The 21,946-nt window shown below is 40.0% G+C and overlaps 1 protein-coding gene across 1 annotated transcript in view; it reads left to right on the top strand.

Annotated features, from left to right (window-relative positions):
• LOC136866715 (nose resistant to fluoxetine protein 6-like) overlaps positions 1–21,283 on the top strand; it is a 210,098-nt gene extending 188,815 nt beyond the window's left edge. Inside the window, exons 11-13 of the mRNA XM_068226819.1 lie at positions 8,412–8,554; positions 13,875–13,980; positions 19,157–21,283. Of these exons, the coding sequence (XP_068082920.1) occupies positions 8,412–8,554; positions 13,875–13,980; positions 19,157–19,257 (350 nt within the window). The 3' untranslated portion in view covers positions 19,258–21,283. The remainder of the gene's footprint in view (positions 1–8,411; positions 8,555–13,874; positions 13,981–19,156) is intronic.
• Positions 21,284–21,946: the final 663 nt, after the last annotated feature.

Genomic DNA, 21,946 nt, shown 5'->3' with positions numbered 1-21,946 from the left:
TTGAATAAAAAAATAATAATATCAATCAATCAATAGCCTACTGATCTGCATTTAGGGCAGTCGTCCAGGTGGTAGATTCCCTATCTGTTGTTTTCCTAGCCATTTCTTAAATGATTGCAAAGAAACTGGAAATTTATTGAACATCTCCCTTGGTAAGTTATTCCAATCCCTAACTCCCCTTCCTATAAATGAATATTTGCCCCAGTTTGTCCTCTTGAATTTCAACTTTATCTTCATATTGTGATCTTTCGTACTTTTAAAGACGCCACTCAGACTAATTCGTCTACTAATGTCATTCCACGCCATCTGTCCGCTGACAGCTCGGAACGTACCACTTAGTCGAGCAGCTCGTCTTCTTTCTCCCAATTCTCCCCAGCCCAAACTTTGCAACATTTTTGTAACGCTACTCTTTTGTCGGAAATCACCCAGAACAAATCGAGCTGCTTTTCTTTGGATTTTTTTTCCAGTTCTTGAATCAGGTAATCCTGGTGAAGGATCCATACACTGGAACCATACTCTAGTTGGGGTCTTACCAGAGATATATATGCCCTCTCCTTTACATCCTTACTACAACCCCTAAACACCCTCATAACCGTGTGCAGAGATCTGTACCCTTTATTTATAATCCCATTTATGTGATTACCCCAACGAAGATATTTCCTTATATTAACACCTAGATACTTACAATGATCCCCAAAAGGAACTTTCACCCCGTCAACGCAGTTATTAAAACTGAGAGAACTTTTCCTATTTGTGAAAATCACAACCTGACTTTTAACCCCGTTTATCAACATACCATTGCCTGCTGTCCATCTCACAACATTATCGAGGTCACGTTGCAGTTGCTCACAATCTTTTAACTTATTTATTACTCTATACAGAATAACATCATCCAACAGTAATAATGATAATAATAATAATATAGATACATATTTGTAACGGGATTTGAACCGCTACAGTAGTCGCACTGACGATACAGTCATTTTGTCAGTAGATCGTTCGCTGCATGTATCCGTACGGCGACTGTCAGCTTATACAGTTCATGATATTAATTCAGTGCAACAGTCTATAACTTAGAATTGAAACTTGGGCCTTGAGCTCTTTGATCTCTATTTCCCTACTTAAGGAAATAAACATAGGCCTACTTATTTTGATTTCAGGCCTTCGTTTCTGTAAGTGTATGCTACTGGGTAAACGTATATTCTAGTCCACTGAGAAAATATAATCAAAGCTGTCTGCTTCTAAGAACAATATACTGACACTTAAGCACTGTGTAAGATCACAGTTTATTGACTTGAGCGTTAAGAATAGAGTTCATGCTTTAAAAGAAACTAGCTGCTCTCACACCAGCTTCCTACTAATAAACTCACCGAGTTGCAAATAGATTTACAGCAGAGAGATCTTACATTATGAATCACTGTCCCAATGTTATATTGTTCCTGTTCCGGGGTTGTGTCGCGGTCACTACCGCACGTCTTCACGTAAAATACGTACCACGTGATAGAAGACTTGTCTAGTCAGTATGGGTTTGACAAATTTTTTTTGCTGATATTTCAATTCTTAATTCTAAACAAACGCAAAGGTTTTCAAGGTAAAGACGGTCAGAGCAGGGTGAACACTACTACATTCATGAGTTCCAAATCATTTTCCACCACTGGGGCAGTGGATGTGCTCGTCAGAGTCTGCGGCGCGCGGCGGCGCGAAACTCGCCTCAAGCGGCGCTCGGCTGCCGAGACGATCCTGGCAAGCCCTTTGACGCTCGACATTTATTTTGGCCTTTTTGTAATTCTGAAAAGCCACTTTGTACTCTGGAATTCATTTTCGATTACGTTTAAACAATTTCTAGTTCACATGTCGCGACCTTTTACGAAGGAAGTTAAGTTTTAGCACATTTTTCACCACAACTTTCTTGAATGTTCACTGTGTGATTTTTCCCCGGCATACTTGTAGAGCTCACTAAGAAAAATACAAGCACGACATGCTTTCACTCCAGAATCCAGAGCTACACTAACTGCTAGAAGCGTGACACAGAGAGTTTAGTACTTCAAGATGGCGACACTAACACGTCATCCCCACTGACACCATGCAGAAGTCCCAGGGGTTCAAAACTTGGGAACGTAGTTGGCGACCACAAGGCCCTTAGCTGAGTCCTGGCATTGCTTCCACTTGTGCCAAGCTCCACACTCATCTTTCCTGTCCGAGCTCCCTTGGTCATCAGAGCACTCGAGGCCCAGGGAGTTTTCATTTTCACGCTCTTTGTAGCCCTTGCCTTTCTTTGGCAGATACGGTACCTTCATTTTTCGAAGTGTTGGATACCTTCGACTTTCCCCTCTATTTATCTGTTTATTTATTTTAGTCCCGGGAATGTCTAAGGACAGGTTCGGCTCCCTTCGTTCAGTCCTTGTAAGGTAGACCCTCCAACGTGGGTGATCGGTATGGGAACTGCGTGTTCTTCAGTGGAAGACAGTGTTGTGTGGTGTGTGAATCGCAGGAATGCTGGGGACAGTATAAACGCCCTGACCCCGAGCTAGGGTAAATAACCATTTAAGGTTAACATCTCCATCCTGGCCGGGAATCGAACCCGGAGCTCTCTGAATCGAAGGCGACTACACAGACCATTCCCGTAAGGAGCGGGACTTTTTCCCTCTGATTAGTGTTAATATAGGATGGTTACCTAATCGTACTTCCTCTTAAAACAATAATCACCACCACCACCACACTGAGGTCATGAGTGGCTGCGTGATTTAGGTCACGTAGTTGTCAGCTTGCATGCGGGAGATAGTGGGTTCGAACGCCACTATTGACAGCCCTAAAGGTGGTTTCCTGTGGTTTCCCATTTTCACACCAGGCAAATGCTGGGCCTGCGCGGTCGCATCTTTCCCACTCCCAGCCCTTTCCTGGTCCATCGTTGCCGTAACACCTATCTGTGCCGGTGCGACGTAAAAAAAGTATACTGAGGTCAAACTTCTGTTACTAGGTACATGGATCTCCTTCCTCTGCCATTACAAGTGTTGTCTGGACTTTATTTCAATTTTACAACTTTCATGTTTCTGTAATGCTCACCAATCACAGTAGGGTTCTCAATCTATAGGAAAGAAATCATTCTACAACTACTGCTAAACACGTATGTTGTTAGTGCTTATATCACGTATGCCCATTTTATCTGAATGGAGAAGTGGAAAATGGTCTTCTGTGGAGTCTAGGGATGTAGAGGAGCCATGTAAAGGAAATACGTTAGCTGAGAAGCACATACAACTGGAAGATGAAAATCCGAAACTGTTCAATCGCTTTTAAAATAGTTTATAATGATCGTCTCTTTGTACGGACACGTTGTAAGGAGATGCACAGACTAACACCTAATGGACAGGCCATGAATTGAAGGTAAAATTCTTAAAATCATTTTACTGTTGCTGGTGCAGTGATTATTACTTAAGAGGTTCACGACTGATTTTGTGGTTTAATCTTGCGGGATGGATACCTCTCACAATCATTTTGTATCTGGGGAGTGCTTCAGTACCAGATAACAGGATGGTATATTCATTGTTAAGACTCTTCTTCTTCTACCTCCATCACTTTTTCCACACCTCGATTGCGTCGCGTGTGCGAACTGTGTCATACATCTGGACTAAGCCCGGTTTTTCGTTCTGATGTTCTCCCTGACGCCCATGTAGAAGGATGCATTTACCATTGCCTGTTTCTGTGGTGGCTGGTAGTGTATTGTATTGTGTTGTGTGTATATGAAGAGGCGTGTACTGAAACATGAACGTCCAGTCCCTGATGGAGGTGATGATGATTACTGTTTTAAGAGGAAGTACATTTGGGCAACTATCCTTTATTAACACTAATCAGCATCAGAGGAAAAAAAGGCAAAGGATTCAATACTTCGAAAAATAAAGGTAACGGGCAATGGAAGAAAAGGGCCACGAAGGACGTGAACATGAAAACTCCCTAGGCCTCTATACGTGATACCATCGGGGTTGGAAAAGAACAAGAGTTAACCAAGGGAGGTCAGACAGGATAGATGAAGGTAAGAAGACTGGCATAAGTAAGTGGAAGCAATGATAGACTCACCTAAGGGCCCCGTGGTTACCAATTCACGCTCCCAAGTTAAAGAGTCCATGGGGCCCCTTTTAGTCACCTCTCACGAACAGCAGGGGAAGCCTTAGGTGTTATTCTAATACCGAAGTTGTCCCTTAATTAAGGCTGTGACTGCGATGTCCAGTGTCCTTGCCGTTTTCCATCCCACCGATGCCGAAAAATGAAGCTCCTTTTTCTAGATATTCTGGTGAACCTTCGGGGGAGGGGGGTGTTTGACGTGCAGTGAAATTATCGCCTAAGATTAGAATTGCCACACTATCCGTTTTTATGGAGATAATTTCACAAATTGTTTTAAAATATACCCCCACCCACAGGGTCCCTGAACCTGGGAAATTAACCAGACCTAGCTAAATTTCATTACCTTGGTGGGGATCAAACGTGGGACTCCCTGAACCGAAGATTGCGACGCTGGCCTTTCAACTACGGAGCTGGATAATAATAATAATAATAATAATAATAATAATAATAATAATAATAATAATAATAATAATAATAATAATAATAATAATAATAATAATAATAATACGAAGAAGAATAAGATTAAGAATTGCCATTATTATTATTATTATTATTATTATTATTATTATTATTATTATTATTATTATTATTATTATTACATGTTGCCTAGGTGGAACGTTTATAGATGACCTCGGTTTAAACGGATGGGTGTGGGTACTGGGTTCAATTCCCCTCCAAGAATTCGAAAAATGTAGAAATGGGACTTTGCCTTTAAGAGGGCCAAATGATCCTGAGGTGTAATCAGCCTGGTCCAATAAAGATTCATCATCATCATCATCATCTGTTTACCCTCCAGGGTCGGCTTTTCCCGCGGACACAGCGAGGGATCCCACCTCTACCGCCTCAAGGGCAGTGTCCTGGAGCTTCAGACACTTGGTCGGGGATACAACAGGGGAGAATGACCAGTACCTCGCCCAGGCGGCCTCACCTGCTATGCTGAACAGGGGCCTTGTGGAGGGATGGGAAGATTGGAAGGGATAGGCAAGGAAGAGGGAAGGAAGCGGCCGTGGCCTTATGTAAGGTACCATCCCGGCATTCGCCTGGAGGAGAAGTGGGAAACCACGGAAAACCACTTCCAGGATGGCTGAGGTGGGAATCGAACCCACCTCTACTCAGATGACCTCCCGAGGCTGAGTGGACCCCGTTCCAGCCCTCGTACCACTTTTCAAATTTCGTGGCAGAGCCGGGAATCGAACCCGGGCTTCCGGGGGTGGCAGCTAATCACGCTAACCACTACACCACAGAGGCGGACCCAATAAAGATTACCAGGTTAATTCCTGATGGCAAAGGCGGGCACGATAGTGCTAACCACTCTATTCCAGTTAGTGCTGAAATCACAAATAGCGAAATCCCTTTTCTTCTTCTTCTGGTTCTAATAGTGCAGTAGAAGTACTACAATTTATAACAGCGGATATTTTGCATGAATGAGGTGAATACCAATGTTCTCCAGAAAACTTGCGGTTTTCCTTCATATACATTTCCATACGAAGCAGGGATTTCAAACAAGAATCCTATGATGGATTAATATGGGATAAGATGCCGTATTCCTACTCTCATTCCTTACCCTGACGGGGTACGGCGGGCCTCCTTGAGGGTGACAGACCCTTTCAGGGCAGATTTGTTACCGTGATTTGAGGTGTGGAGAAGGGTATTAGTGGAATGGTCGTAGCATATAAAAGAAACTGTACTGGCACTCGCCCTAGGGAGGAGAACGGAAAATACGGAAAAACCTTTCTCAGGACAGTTGACGATGGTACCAGTCCACCGCCTCCCGAATGCAGAGGCCATTCCGTGGCCACTGTTAGCCGAAGTTACTCCGCTCGGCGTAAGAAGCCGTAAGGATTCATAGAAGAAGTTTGACATCTAATGCATTGATGCCTATCAATCTGTTCTGAAATAACTCAATTCAAAAATTTGTATGCCGGGCTGAGTAGCTCAGACTGTTGAGGCACTGGCTTTCTGACCATAACTTGGCAGGTTCGATCCTGGTTCAGTCTGGCGGTATTTGAATGGCGGTAGATTTACTAGCCCGTAAAACAACTCCTGCTGAACTAAATTCCGGCACCTCGGCTTCTCAACCGTAAGAGCAGGTAGTTGGACTTAAAAACCAATACAATTATTATTATAAACATTTCTAACGGTAAGAACTCATTAAAATAAGATTCATATGGTGAAGTGCTTCAAGAACGCTACGCAAACCCATGTTCTTCTGTCAATCAGTTTCTGACGAAAGGACTGTACTTTGTCTTCGGATAGGTTGCCTGTTTCAAGATCGAAATTCTAGCATGCAGTGCCATCTGCAGTTGAAAATCAGAACACATTTGGTATGCTAACTAGAGTTAGTTCACGCACTCGTCAACAGAGCTGACTGCTGTGAAAGAGGAACAACGAGAGGAAGTAAGTTGTTTACTTCTGCAAGGACCAGCCTGCACTATCTAGCGAATGTAAGGTTCAACTACACGTATCGGCTTTCTTGCTCGCAGCCACCATTCTATAACAAAATATTAGGCCCTCGTTTAGGGAGGAAAGTTGTGGGGGGACCATTTTGTATAAATCTAATATTAGCCTCTCTAGTTGGTTGTAGGTAACAATAACTGGTATTTGTGCATTTTCATATGCCACTCTACTGAGTTGGGATCGATCTCGTCAACTTCAGCAGAGAAGGCCTTCTCTAACCGATTAACACAGAAAATTATGGATAAATTAACGATAGGCTTGTATGACAAATAAAGACATTTGCTTTAGATCTTACGGAGATAAATTCATTCAAAGTAGAAAATTGTCACAATTACCCAATTTTGTTATGTTCGTTGGGAGGTAGACTATTCTTTCTTTTCCACAGCCACTGTCTCCTTCCTTGTGGTGTTTCAATACCCGTTAAAATCTACTTCTCATAGTAGACCTTGTTAAATCTGAACATAAACATATTAACGACTTCACTAAACTGCATCAACCGACCCTATGAGCAACATTTTCACACCATTCATAGTAGGGACTGGCTGCATAAGGAATGGCATTACTAGCATCGCTCATACCTCATTCAGTTTCATATCGTCAAAGCCAGGGATAAGACAGAAACAGGTCTACGAAAGTAACAAACTTGCTCTTGCCTATACCAGAAGGCATAGTGCACTGTAAACACTAGGACCCGCCAGAAAACAACAACAACAACAATAATAATAATAATAATAATAATAATAATAATAATAATAATAATAATAATAATAATAATCCAAAAATATAAAAGATTCTGATGTTTTACGGACCATCTATTTTTTTGAAGTAATTTCTGAAATTGTCTCCATAAAAACGGAAAGTGTGGCAATTCTAATCTTAGAATAACTAGAAAAGGAGCTTGATTTTTCGGCATCGGTGGGATGGAAAACGGCAAGGACACGAGCATAGCAGCCGCAGCCTTAATTAAGGGACAACTTCGGCATTTGTCAGGAGTGCAAAATAGGAAACCGTGGAGATTCTACATTTAGGGTTACATGTAGTAGGGTTCGAATCCACTATCTTGACCAGTAGACTACTGCGTAGTGAAGCCTGTCGGTAATAATTATAACATATTAGAACTATTGAGAGATGAGGGAATCGGTAGAGTATTTGATGTCAGTATTGCATCTTATCGATTCTTACACATGTACAAAGTATGAAAGATAGAATAACTTCACCAAAGTCATTAGTTTAATAATCTTGTAAAGGAATGGAGATAACTTATTAGAAGGAGATACCAATATCGATTCTATAGTGCGTGCGATTAAAAGAGCAGAGAATAAACAATAAAAATAAATATGCAACTAATTCAGTACAATGAATATAAATAATAGGATTTCTCATACGAAACTCTCCTTACATCACTTTCATTTTGTGACCAACTTTGCTGTATGGTAATGAAAACTGAGTAGACGCGCGACATCACATTCATAATCTTGGTATATAAGCAAGTAAAATGATTTCCAGAAGAAGTAATTGTGGACAATGGCAGGAAACATGAAACGCCTGTGGTATTGCGAAGAAGTTGTAATGAATGACAGGTGATACGTCAGCTAGAAGAATAATGGAATCGTCCATGGAAGATATGAGACTGTGATAAGAATATTCTTTTACTTATTCGGTTATTTTGATTATGTTTGATTATTTCAAGCTACAGTAAGAGGCATAAAAGGAGAAGGGATCTCATTGTTAGCAGTAAGCAGATGTTTATAGAGGTGTTCTGTTTATTCACAGAGCCTTGTTGATTGAATAGAGCAGGTTATGCACGTATGTGTATTTGAAGTAATTCCTTTTTGTAGGTTTTCTGGGGGACATAGTGTGCTGGCGAGGATTCGTCATCTTCACTCGACTGGCCTATGCTCTTTACCTCACACAGTACCCTGTCTTCCTGTACAACGTGGGAGTTACTCGCCACGCAGGATATTATACTACAAGCATGCTGGTAAGTTTAGACAAAAACGTGTTTTTATATTCAGTGAGTAATTTCCTTTTCCATATTGTTAAACGTAGCACTAACACAGATAAGATTTCGGTAACTCTGGGAGAGGAAAGGGTTAAAATGAGAAGGTATCGGACGAGACTTTGATCATTGTAGAATCCTGGCATTTACTCAGTGGGAGAAGAGTATGCTCAGAAATTCATCTTCAACACAGTCAACCATCCTCCGACTGCAAACTGACTGCTATACAGTCCGATTATATTACCAATGTTTCGTAGCAGAGGATCAGAAGAAGTGGCTGAACATCTCTGATATGGTCTAGAAGAAGAAATGTGAGTTGAAATAAATAAATAAATAAATAAATAAATAAATAAATAAATAAATAAATAAATAAATAAATAAATAAATAAATAAATAACATACATACATTATCATTATAGACTGTTATGCCTTTCAGCGTTCAGTCTGCAAGCCTCTGTGAATTTACTAAACGTCGCCACAATCCTCGATTTGCAACTAGTGTTGTGGCCTCATTTAGTTCTATACCTCTTATCTTTAAATCGTTAGAAACCGAGTCTAACCATCGTCGTCTTGGTCTACCTCTACTTCTCTTACCCTCCATAGCAGAGTCCATTATTCTCCTAGGTAACCTATCCTCCTCCATTCGCCTCACATGACCCCACCACCGAAGCCGGTTTATGCGTACAGCTTCATCCATCGAGTTCATTCCTAAATTAGCCTTTATCTCCTCATTCCGAGTACCCTCCTGCCATTGTTCCCATCTGTTTGTACCAGCAATCATTCTTGCTACTTTCATGTCTGTTACTTCTAACTTATGAATAAGATATCCTGAGTCCACCCAGCTTTCGCTCCCGTAAAGCAAAGTTGGTCTGAAAACAGACCTGTGTAAAGATAGTTTCGTCTGGGAGCTGACTTCCTTCTTACAGAATACAGTCGATCGCAGCTGCGAGCTCACTGCATTAGCTTTACGGCATCTTGATTCAATCTCACTTACTATATTACCATCCTGGGAGAACACACAACCTAAATACTTGAAATTATTGACCTGTTCTAGCTTTGTATCACCAATCTGACATTCAATTCTGTTGAATTTCTTACTTACTGACATCAGTTTAGTCTTCGAGAGGCTAATTTTCATACCATACTCATTGCACCTATTTTCAAGTTCCACGATATTAGACTGTAGGCTTTCGGCACAATCTGCCATTAAGACCAGGTCGTCAGCATAGGCCAGACTACTTACTACATTTCCACCTAATTGAATCCCTCCCTGCCATTTTATACCTTTCAGCAGATGATCCATGTAAACTACAAACAGCAAAGGTGAAAGATTACAGCCTTGTCTAACCCCTGTAAGTACCCTGAACCAAGAACTCATTCTGCCGTCAATTCTCACTGAAGCCCAATTGTCAACATAAATGCCTTTGATTGCTTTTAATAATCTGCCTTTAATTCCATAGTCCCCCAGTATGGCGAACATCTTTTCCCTCTGTACCCTGTCATATGCTTTCTCTAGATCTACGAAACATAAACACAACTGCCTATTCCTCTCGTAGCATTTTTCAATTACCTGGCGCATACTGAAAATCTGATCCTGACAGCCTCTCTGTGGTCTGAAACCACACTGGTTTTCAGCCAACTTCCTCTCAACGACTGATCGCACCCTCCCTTCCAAGATGCCAGCGAATACTTTGCCTGGTATACTAATCAGTGAGATACCTCGATAGTTGTTGCAATCCTTCCTGTTCCCTTGCTTATAGATAGGGGCAATTACTGCTTTTGTCCAATCTGAAGGTACCTTACCAACACTCCACGCTAATTATACTACTCTATGAAGCCATTTCATCCCTGCCTTCTCACTATACTTCACCATTTCAGGTCTAATTTCATCTATTCCTGCTGCCTTATGACAATGGAGTTTATTTACCATCCTTTCCACTTCCTCAAGCATAATTTCACCAACATCATTTTCCTCCTCCCCTGGAGCTTCGCTGTTCACAACACCACCAGGATGATTTCCTTTTACATTGAGAAGATGTTCAAAATATTCCCTCCACCTCTCCAGTGATTTCCTGGGATCTATTATGAGTTCACCTGAATTACTCAAAACACTGTTCATTTCCTTTTTCCCTCCCTTCCTAAGATTCTTTATTACTGTCCAGAAAGGTTTCCCTGCTGCTTGACCTAGCCTTTCCAGGTTGTTACCAAAATCTTCCCATGACTTCTTTTGGGATTCAACAATTATTTGTTTCGCTCTGTTTCTTTCATCTACATACAACTCCCTATCTGACTCGGCCCTTGTTTGGAGCCATTTCTTATAAGCCTTCTTTTTACGTTTACAAGCTGCTCTCACTTCATCATTCCACCATGATGTTCGCCTTTTCCCATCTTTACACACAGTTGTTCCTAGGCATTCCCTTGCTGTTTCTACTATGCCACCCATTAACTTTCTATATCCTGAACCTGCTTAATGTCTACTGTTCGAAACTTCTCACTAATCATATCCATGTACTTCCGTCTAATTTCCTCGTCCTGGAGATTTTCTACCCTTATTCGTTTGCAGACAGATTTCACTTTCTCTACCTTAGGCCTGGAGATACTTAGTTCACTACAGATCAGATAGTGGTCTGTATCATCGAAAAATCCCCGGAAAACTCGTACATTCCTAACAGATTTCCTGAATTCGAAGTCTGTTAAGATATAGTCTATTATGGATCTGGTACCCCTAGCCTCCCATGTGTAGCGGTGAATAGCCTTATGCTTGAAGAATGTATTCGTAACAGCTAAACCCATACTAGCACAGAAGTCCAGCAAACGCTTCCCATTCCCATTAGCTTCCATATCTTCCCCACATTTACCAATCACCCTTTCGTATCCTTCAGTTCTATTCCCAACTCTCGCATTGAAATCGCCCATTAACACTATTCTATCCTTGCTGTTTACCCTGACTACGATGTCACTCAATGCTTCATAAAACTTGTCAACTTCATCCTCATCTGCACCCTCACATGGTGAATACACGGACACAATTCTAGTCCTAGTTCCTCCAACTGACAAATCTACCCACATCATTCGCTCATTTACGTGCCTAACGGAAACTATGTTGCGTGCAATGGTATTCCTGATAAAGAGCCCTACCCCAGACTCTGCCCTTCCCTTTCTAACACCCGTCAAGTACACTTTATAATCTCCTATCTCTTCCTCGTTATCTCCCCTTACCCGAATATCACTTACTCCTAGCACATCCAGATTCATCCTCTTTGCTGACTCAGCCAGTTCTACTTTCTTTCTTCCATAAGCCCCATTAATATTGATAGCTCCCCATCGAATTCCATTTCGTTCGCCAAGTTGTTTCCAAGGAGTCCCTCGCCTGTCAAATGGGAGTGGGACTCCGTTACTTCCATAGGTCCGAGGCTTGCTTAAAATGTTCTGAGCTCGGTCGATTCATGAAGCAGGATGCTGCCCTACTTGCACATAGTCCAAGTGAGGATCTCTCCTCTAACGGGTTATGGATAAATAAATAAATAAATAAATAAATAAAATAAATAAATAAATACGTGTTAAACAATAATAATGGAATAGACTGAAAACACGTGTTGCGAGAAATATGAGATTACAAAAATAAATCTTAAGGAAGTAGATGGATATTGCTACTTAGGTAGCAAAGTAACCACTAATTGCGATAAATTGCCCCAAGTATGGAAGTATTTTTAGAAGAAGGGAAATGAGTCCATTTCGCTCACCGATATACGGATTAAAATACGTTTCTGAATACATTTGTATGGAGCGTGCTGTAGTGGATATTACCTGACAGCGAAATAAAGCGGTTATGGGAGAGTTTTCAAATGAGGTGTTAATGAAGTTGAAGATGAAATGGGAGGGTCGTTTGATAGGTACATGTTCAGATATGAAAAGCTTAGGTCGTATTTTTAGAGAGAGTTATGTGATTTGCAGTACCGGTAACGAATTACCTAGTATGAGTAAATGAAGATTGCAATAATTGCATCATAGGCTAGCACGGAATGAGACATCATCAAAGCAGTCTAACTCGACGTAAGTCGCATGCTGGAGGTTTCCTCCGAATGATGAATTGTTTTGGAGCAATGGATGTTTATGTTTTTGGGGCTTAAAATCCATTAAATCTCCTGGGGGTGATGTTAATTCTTACTTTCTCTTTCTTAACGTCTATGACATAACTGAATATCCATTGTGTGTGATGTCAAATTTGTGCACCGAATGGTTTCGGAGGAATAATTATTTTGGTTTTCGTGGTTTAACAGTTTCATCCCCTTGCCGGTAGATGTTTTTCAAATTTTCTTTAGTGAACACTTAACACATAACGGCAACCGCGGCGCAAAATTTGAACTTCCTATATTAAGCGATATCGGTGATACAATGATCATTCAGTGAGTGAGTCTGTTTCCGCTTTTGAACTATTGCAAATGATATGTTTAATTCTATAGCCTAATGTTTAAGCGGTTTCGTGAAAACCAAGTACAGTATTTTTCACCACATAGAAGGGATTGATACATTCATTTTCAACAAATTTTTTTACCCAACCACTTGTCATATAATTAAATGAACGTACATGATTAATTCTGAATATTGGTTGAGGTTTTCAGCCTATCAAATTGCAACTTGATCGCATAGCTATCTTGATCTTGTTAGGCTTGTTAAACAGATAAGGGTAGGCTGCAATTCAGCACAATGGAATTGCTAAAACAAGGTAAAATGATACTCCTGGATGGTTCAGAGGCGTTGTAACATGCCATACAGCTATAAACCACTGTTTTTAATCGGCAAGATTCCTTGCACTCGATTGTATATTCACGTGTTAGTAAATATACCGGGACGAGGGTGTCGTATTTCAGCACCTTTAAATACTAACGCACTAAGCGTGGATCGAACGCGCTAAATTGGGAACACGCAGATTAAGTTGTTAGGATAGTTCACCTACTCTAATTTAGTATTTCCTATCTGACAATTGTTCTCTAGTGATTTCTCATTTGACATTTCCGTTTTATATATATTTAGGACTTATTCAGCCTACACATTCCAGATATTTGGGTTGCCTATCAGACAACGTATACTTATGAAAGTTTTAGGTGGTTAAAATTTTGAGCGTTCATCTTATTTTGTGTCTGTTGCTATTGCTTCTCAGTAGCAGTGATTGCTAAAGATGAACTTATCTCTCTAGCTGAGCTTCTCTATAGATTTTTGAATTTCATTACGCACTTATAATTCATATTGAATATTATGTATGTTTATTAGAATGTTTAATACCACATTTATTCCTTTCCAGTTCAGTCTTGGAGAGATCTTCTGCATTGTGGTGTCGGCGATAGTGCTCACCCTGCTTGTAGACCTGCCCGCTCAGCGCCTGCGGAAGATTCTTTGGAATGAGAATGGTAGGTTATGCTGAAGTTGTTCCTGACATATAGAAAACCATTGCCTAAGGACATTGGGAATGTAGCTAATTTTCCCAAGGAACTACACCGTGGACAGCTATTGAACATTTCTTTAGCCTTCGTCGAAGAACTTCCAGAATTGATCCCAAATTTCTGAAACAATTAGGTTAGACTTGTTTCCTAGAGTGAATTCCATAATGGGTTTTCGTTGTAATAATGAATGTCCAATTGTCCATGAACATGATAACTATGCTTGATTCCTTAGATCTCGAGAATGGCTCTTATCGTATGACGATCACGACCTGACACACTCTAGATATTTCTTGCTAAAAACAAGCTGACAGCTATTTTATATAAATCATTTTCTTTAGATATGCCTCCGTACAATTTATTCCTACCGAGTGAATTAACTATCCGGTATGTGCCAATTAGCTATAAGAACAAATGCCGAAGCTGAACCTTAATTAAGATCATGACTTTTACGTTCCCAGTCCTAATCACTTCCCTTACAAGAATAACTGAAAACCGAAACAATAATACTAATACTAATACTAATAATAAGGATGGTCCCTAGAAGCACCCTGCTTTAGGGACGGAGTCTCATTCCCGTTTGTAAGACTAGAGAATCCTTGGAGACAAGTCAATGAACGTAATGGGATCGATATTGACGGGGTTTGTGATAGAATTGGGTGAATCAGCGAAGGGAATGCGTCTGAATGATCTTCAACTAAAGGGATATGACGAGGAAATAGGAAGTTATAAGATGTTATTAATATGTATTAAAAGGTGTAGGATGCAGTGTGGTATAGGACTGTTCATCAAGAACACCATAGTTCATTACATGGTTTATGTTAGAAATGTAAATAAACGAATGATGTGGATAGATCTTGCTGTCGTAGATATTAGGACGAGAAATTGTCTAAGTGTATTCACCATGTGAAGTAGCGGAGGAGGATAAACCGAAGCCTCAGTGTCACTTGCACCTGTGACGGTATGAACATTGCTGATGTATGGGTGGTGCCGAGTAATCATATTCAGAGTATAAGTAGATGAAAAGTGCTGCAATAGCATTTGCTCGTTCAATAAGGAAAATAATAGCAAACTACCTCACTCTTCATTGTGCTTAGCTTACCTCATTTTGGCGCCGCTATCGGTTTTTGTTGTTTCTTCTACAACCACCTAGCCTTTGGTGATGCCATTTGAGGATCCTACCAGCCTTCAGGCTGATGACAAGACAGACAGACAGACAGACAGACAGACAGACAGACAGACAGACAGACAGACAGACAGACAGACAGACAGACCATTCCCTTATTCCTGGGGCTATATGTAGAGTCCTGCGCGGATATAAAAAATAATATCCGTATCCGCGAATGGTCATCCGAGGATACTGCAAATATTAACTACAGTATATTACACCCAAGCTATTGAAACGGATAGATCTGTTAACATAATACAATAGGCCTGACACCTAGTACCAGAACACCTACAGTCACAGGTTCGTGAGGGATTTTCTCTTGCTACAGCTACCGACATATTTACCTTTGTTCCTTCCTTTTACTAATTGCGGGCAGGAGCCACTTAGGCTTATGGTCTTTATGGTCTCAAGGCTGTTTATATATCACCATTCTCCCATACCACTGTCAAGGGTCGCCTAACCTCCGAGAACAAATAAAAGTATACTTGAGTGAATGTCAATAAACGTCGTTATTTTGAAAGTGTCAGCAAAATTATCCGCACTACCATACAGTTTGTACCCGCCAAGACACTAACTTGTCGGATATCCGCGGATAAATCGGCTTTATAGTCAATAATGACATTAGACTGCAATCCAAAAGGAGTAGGCAAACTATTAAGGCTTAAAGATTTTTGTCTTTATTTATAGCTTTGAAGGCTTGGGAGGATTGCGAGCTGTTGCTCAGACAATTTCCTATGAAGTGAGATTAGCATTGATTTTGTTATATCCGCATCCGTGCAGGGCTCGCTATAGGCTATCATCCACACCGTAAACGTTTGGACCAGCTACTGATCTCTTCTCTCATGGAAAACTTATATATTCAAAGAACTGGTTCTGGTAAGCATGACGCTAATCCTTAACGGGCAAGTTCGTCAGTTTATTCATTTCCCTCGTTTCTTCTGTGATGCGGAACCCACAACAGATTTACATCATTATGTTCTTTCAGGTTTGATAGTGCACTGAAGCATCCTTCTACCTGCTTGGAAGTCATTTGGGACACACGAAAATATTCTCGACGTGCCTGACTGATGGTGCTCTTGTTAGGTTGGTGGAAGTTTGTTAACAATATGTGGAACGCACAATGTCACACATCCTTCCCATATCCGAGGCATTGGGAAAAAACCAATGCCCCACCACGCACAATCCATGCATTTTCGGGCATGATTTGCCGTTTGAAAAATGATCAATTTGCCGTCTCGCACAACATATTAAGCACTGTCGGTGTTGTTTGGTTCACGTAAGACAATAAGAAGTGGAGAGAGGTTTACCTTCCATGGAATACAATGGGCTGATTTGTGTACGAATGTGATATTCCAGACGCTGATTTCACTCCGATAGTCGTGTCACTTTCACCGATGCTAGATAGTGTGCGGTCCCTGATAATTTAATAATTAAGTCCTGATTGGTCGGTATTTGTAGTTTCAGTCGATGAATAATTAGGAACAATCTTATCAGTGAATTGGAGGCTAAATGCATTCTCAAAATCTTTTTGTGATTGAACATGTTTCCAAGTTACAAAGTGCGTAACTTTGTGACAAACCATCTTGTGAATTGTCTTTAAATTCCTAACTCAGGTTGACGGGAACATGATAGACCCCCTAGGACTTACAAATTCAATACTGTAGTGCGTTAGACGAGAATACACTTTTATCAAGAGAGGTTGAGAAGGAAAGAATATAGAAAACAGTCTGTCAGAAATACTAGTTGAGTCAAAAAGTAACTGAACTTTAAAATCCAGGGAACTTATTTGCTGCCCATCTCACAACTTAGTCGAGTTATTTGTACAGCCGCTGATAATCCTGTAACTTATGCATTACTCCATCCAGTATATTACAGTAAAAATGGCTGAGCAGAAGTAGAAGCTACAAGCTTCGGACTGTCGGATTCGTGATCCTCAAGTTCACTGGTTTGATCTCGGCTGAGGTCAAAATATTGGCGCTCCATGTCATTGTTGTTGATATGTTAAAGATCTCCGGTGACGCAGTATATATTAGCTGTCAAAATTATATTAACTCAGTTCTACGAACCATTCAGCAGAATTTCTCTCTCACTGCTAGACAGCAGCACAATCACAATTCCGAAACTGGTAGCCAGGCCACCTAGATGGCACCATGTCAGAAAGCCGAAACCTGATGACTGAGACTGTATGATGATGATGATGATGATGATGATTATTATTATTATTATTATTATTATTATTTTCAACATTCGTTACGGTATAGGGCAAATTTAAATAGGTAAATAATGAACTAAAAGACGTAAAGGTATATACAGGCCTACATTAAGAAAATATTGTTAACAAAAATAAAGTACCGTAAATACTACATAATTCTAAAAATATTTTGAGAATAATGAAATAATATTGCTCTACATTAGATAGAGCATTAGATAGCTTAGTGTATAAATTAACTAGTGATGAGTGGGAGTCGCAGCTGTGAGCTTGCATCAGGGCGATAGTGGGCTCGAACCCCACATCAGCAGCCCTGAAGATGGTTTTCCGTGGTTTCCCACTTTTACTTCAGGCAAATACGGGGGCTCTACCTTAATTAAGGCCACAGCTGATTCCTTCCCACTCACAGGCCTTTTCTATCGCACCGTTGCCGTAAGAGCTATCTGTGTTGGTGCGACGTAAAACAAATTGTAAACAAATATTGAAAATTAATGTCTTAATAGAATATGAGTCATAAAAATAAATTGAAATTTTATATCTGTCTATTGTATTGAATACGTGACAAAATTTTAGCTAACGTAGTGATAAATGGAAGAAACACAAAGTGCATGAAAAAAATGCAAGCATTAATTCTAAGTCTTTGTAATGTTTGAAATGAAATGGCGTATGGCTTTTAGTGCCTGAAGTGTCCGAAGACATGTTCGGCTCGCCAGGTACAGGTCTTTCGATTTGACTCCCGTAGGTGACCTGCGCGTCGTGATGAGGATGAAATGATGTTGAAGACAACACATATACCCAGTCCCCGTGCCAGAGAAATTAACCAATGATGGTTAAAATTCCCGATCCTGCCGGGAATCGAACCCGGGACCTCTGTGACCAAAGGCCAGCACGCTAACCATTTAGCCATGAAGCCGACTTTGTAATGTATAATAGTTATTGATTGCATTCACGCGTCATTCACAAACATAGATTCATTCATGTCAACTGTATGTAGGCCTACTCTGGAATAAGTTACACAGGTTCCATAGTCTTGAAGCAGTCACCGGCAAGCAATGGCAAGAGGTATTTGTTTCATGCGTATCAGTTTCAAGCAATGAGCCAGAACGGATATTAATTTTATGAAGTGATCAAATAATTCCGCACTCCCGGAGGCCCGGGTTCGATTCTTGGCTCTGCCACGAAATTTGAAAAGTGGTACGAGGGCTGGAACGGGGTCCACTCAGCCTCGGGTGGTCAACTGAGTAGAGATGGGTTCGATTTCCACCTCAGCCATCTTGGAAGTAGTTTTCCGTGGTTTCAAACTTCTCCTCCAGGCAAATGCCGGGGTGGTACCTAACTTAAGGCCACGGCCGTTTCCTTCCCTCTTCCTCGTCTATCCCCCGCAAGGTTCCATGTTCAGCATAGCATATGAGGCTGCCTGGGCGAGGTACTGGTCAACTTCCCCAGTTGTATTTCCCGACCCAGAGCCTGAAGCTCCAGGACACTGCCCTTAAGGCGGTAGAGGTGGGATCCCTCGCTGAGTCCGAGGGAAAAACCGATCCTGGAGGGTAAACCGATAAAGAAGAAGAAGATACAAATAAATCCAAAACTGTACGACAGATGTTCGTAGAAAGCTACTGGTAGATGAGGATTATTGATAGATTTATCTCCTAAATTTCCTAAGCCTTCCTATGTCTATAGTCCACGCCTTTACTGTGTTGAATTTGTCCTCGATAAAAGTGTCTATAGCCACCACAATTAATCAACATATTGCTTTGATTGTGTTTCAGGTGAAGTTTATAAAGCGCCTGTTCATACTCTTTCATCGCAAGTTCCTGCGAATATGTTGTCAGAGATGTCACCATCTGCAAGACGTCGTCGAAGAGGTTAAGTTAAGGAAAGGTGGAACACATAAAGTTTAGAAAACACGCATCACAATCAAATTAGAGCAGTTCAGTTAATTTTTATTTTACTGTAATTCTTTATGCTGCGAACAAAGAGCTAAAAGCTGAAAGTAAACCTTATTCAACGTATTCCAAAAAATCCTCAGCTTTGTTATTGAATCGGTTTTTTTTCATATATCTATAGGGGAGAGCCTTATTGACCATAAGGAGAAATGTTAATTTATTTGGTGTTCTTCTTCTCTGGGGCAATTATAAATGACTGATAGATGAAGTGTTAATGGAGAGTGTTGCTGGAATGAAATATGACAGGGAAAACCGAGTACACGGAGGAAAGCCTGCCCTGCCTCCGCTTTGTCCAACACAAATCTTACATGGACTGACCGGGATTTGAACGACGTTATTCAGCGGTGAGGGGCCGGCGCACTGCCCCCTGAGCCACGGAGGCTTCTATTCTTAGAATTACGGGATAGAATGCTGGCCCTGTCACATGTCTTTTAAGATTCCCTAAAATGAAAAAACCATGTCGGTAGAGTTAAAGAAAAATGTCGAGGCAAAATATTTCTCGTTGTCACTTATAACGTCTGTGGCAATGGTAGAACATTAAAGACATACATTTAAAAGAATTAATAAATAATCAAAATGAATATAACAACTCCACAAATGTATTTATGAAGAATTAAGAATATCAATAATAGGATAGGATGCAATCCTTCACACAAAATGGCTCTCTCCACATCATCCGAATACAAGCTCAAATTGATGGATAATATGTTTAAAAAATGTGGATTCTAGTAAAAGAGGGCTCTGGTAGAACTTTATCTGTTTCCTATAAGAGAGCTTATTTAAGGCAAATAAGGCACGATGTGTCAACTACTGGTGAGGTGTCATTTACCAAAGCTTCTACCTTGATCTATGTAATATAATTTATTTTGATGATAATAAGTTAAAAAATATTCATACGGTACTTCATACTGAATAAATAACAAATGCTTAATATTAAGTTGTTATGAACATGCTCAGAATTTCTAAGAATAGTTTTAGGTTTACACTGTGTATTGCAGGTGTCAAGGAGAGGAGTTATGATGAATAATAATGCTATTGTTTCTTTTATGCCTTTGCTGGTAGGACCTAGTGTTTACAGTTAACTATGTCTTCTGGTATAGGCTAGAGCAATTTTGTTACTTTCATTGATATGTCTCTGTCTTATCCTTGGCTTTGACAATATGACAATGACTGAGGTATGAGCGATGTTAGTAATGCCATTCCTTATGCAGCCAGTCTCTGCTCTGAATGGTGTGAAAATGTTGCTCATAGGGTCGGTTGATGTATGCATTTCAGTGGGCTTGGCAGACTGATATGTAATAGCAAAGATGGCTCAGTGAGGAAAGCAACGGGAAACTACCTCACTCCTCATTTCCTTAGTACGCCTCTTCAGTGGTGCCTAGGCCATCTTTGACAGCTGATGGCAGAGCTGTTGAGGATCCAACCAGCCTTAGGGCTGAACACTGAACATACATACAAATCTACAGACACAAGGCTGACGTACTTGAACATCTTCAAATACAAACGGACTGAGTTAGGATACAACCTGACAAGTTAGGGTCAGAAGGCCAGCCCCTCAATCGTCTGATCCACTCAGCCCTTCATAACAGGTTACCTGCTTGTAAGATAATAGTGCATTGTTACCATGAACATCATCATGATTGTAATAACCTATAACTATTTTACTTTTGTTATTATTCAGGAACGATATGTGTTATTCTGTAATAAAATAAACTAATATTGTAAATAGTAGTGCGCAGTTATTCGAAAAAGACTGAAAATTATATGTTAAAATTGGTTCAATTTTTATTACGTCTATGTAGGCCTATACGAAACTTAACAGCAAATATATGTATTGATTTAGTTTTTATCACAGTGTTAAAAAATGGGTACAATCAGTAAATACCTAGTATTGTATTGACTATTTTCTTGTCGTACACCCTTTCATGTCTTCTGTACTTTTTTAAATAAATAAAATACTTTATAACACTGATGTTTATTTATTTTATATTTAGTATAACACAAAGACGGTCATATTACGATAACGCAGTTTTAATCATCAAAAGATTTTGAACGTATATGTATTATATTATCAACTAGCAAATATACCCGTGCTTCTCTACGGTATTCTACATTGTATACGGATTTCTCCGTAAATTACCAAAGACAATGAGTAAGATCATATTAAATTGCTTGTTTCCGATGTAAGCAACTTAAAGGTATTCAAAAGAATGTGCTGGAACGTTTATCTACAATCAGAATAATTTACTCCAAGAAGTACCCTCAAATGTTAGATTAAGTCAAATGAATAAAATATAAATGTAAGATTACTAACATTGACAATTTTCGAGGTATAGTTTTAATAATAGAAAATACTATAAATTCATTTTAAAATGTTAAAAACAAATTATGATACTTTACATTTTCACTTAAATTACATTTCACGTTAATTTTAAATTATATTAAACTTATTTTTAATTTTAAGTAGTTATAATGTTCTGTTTACAGAGGTGTACAATTATATGGTTTGGCATAATAGCAGGCTTCATAGCCTGAGCCCCGCCATGTACAGAAAGACATTGATAAATAAATAAGTAAATAAATAAGGTACGCACTGGGGAAATTTTGAGGATA

The sequence above is a fragment of the Anabrus simplex genome, chromosome 3 (genome assembly GCF_040414725.1).
Source record: "Anabrus simplex isolate iqAnaSimp1 chromosome 3, ASM4041472v1, whole genome shotgun sequence".
Taxonomy (NCBI): domain Eukaryota; kingdom Metazoa; phylum Arthropoda; class Insecta; order Orthoptera; family Tettigoniidae; genus Anabrus; species Anabrus simplex.
The sequence above is the reverse complement of the archived record's forward strand: the minus strand, read 5'-3'. Positions and strand labels throughout refer to the sequence as shown.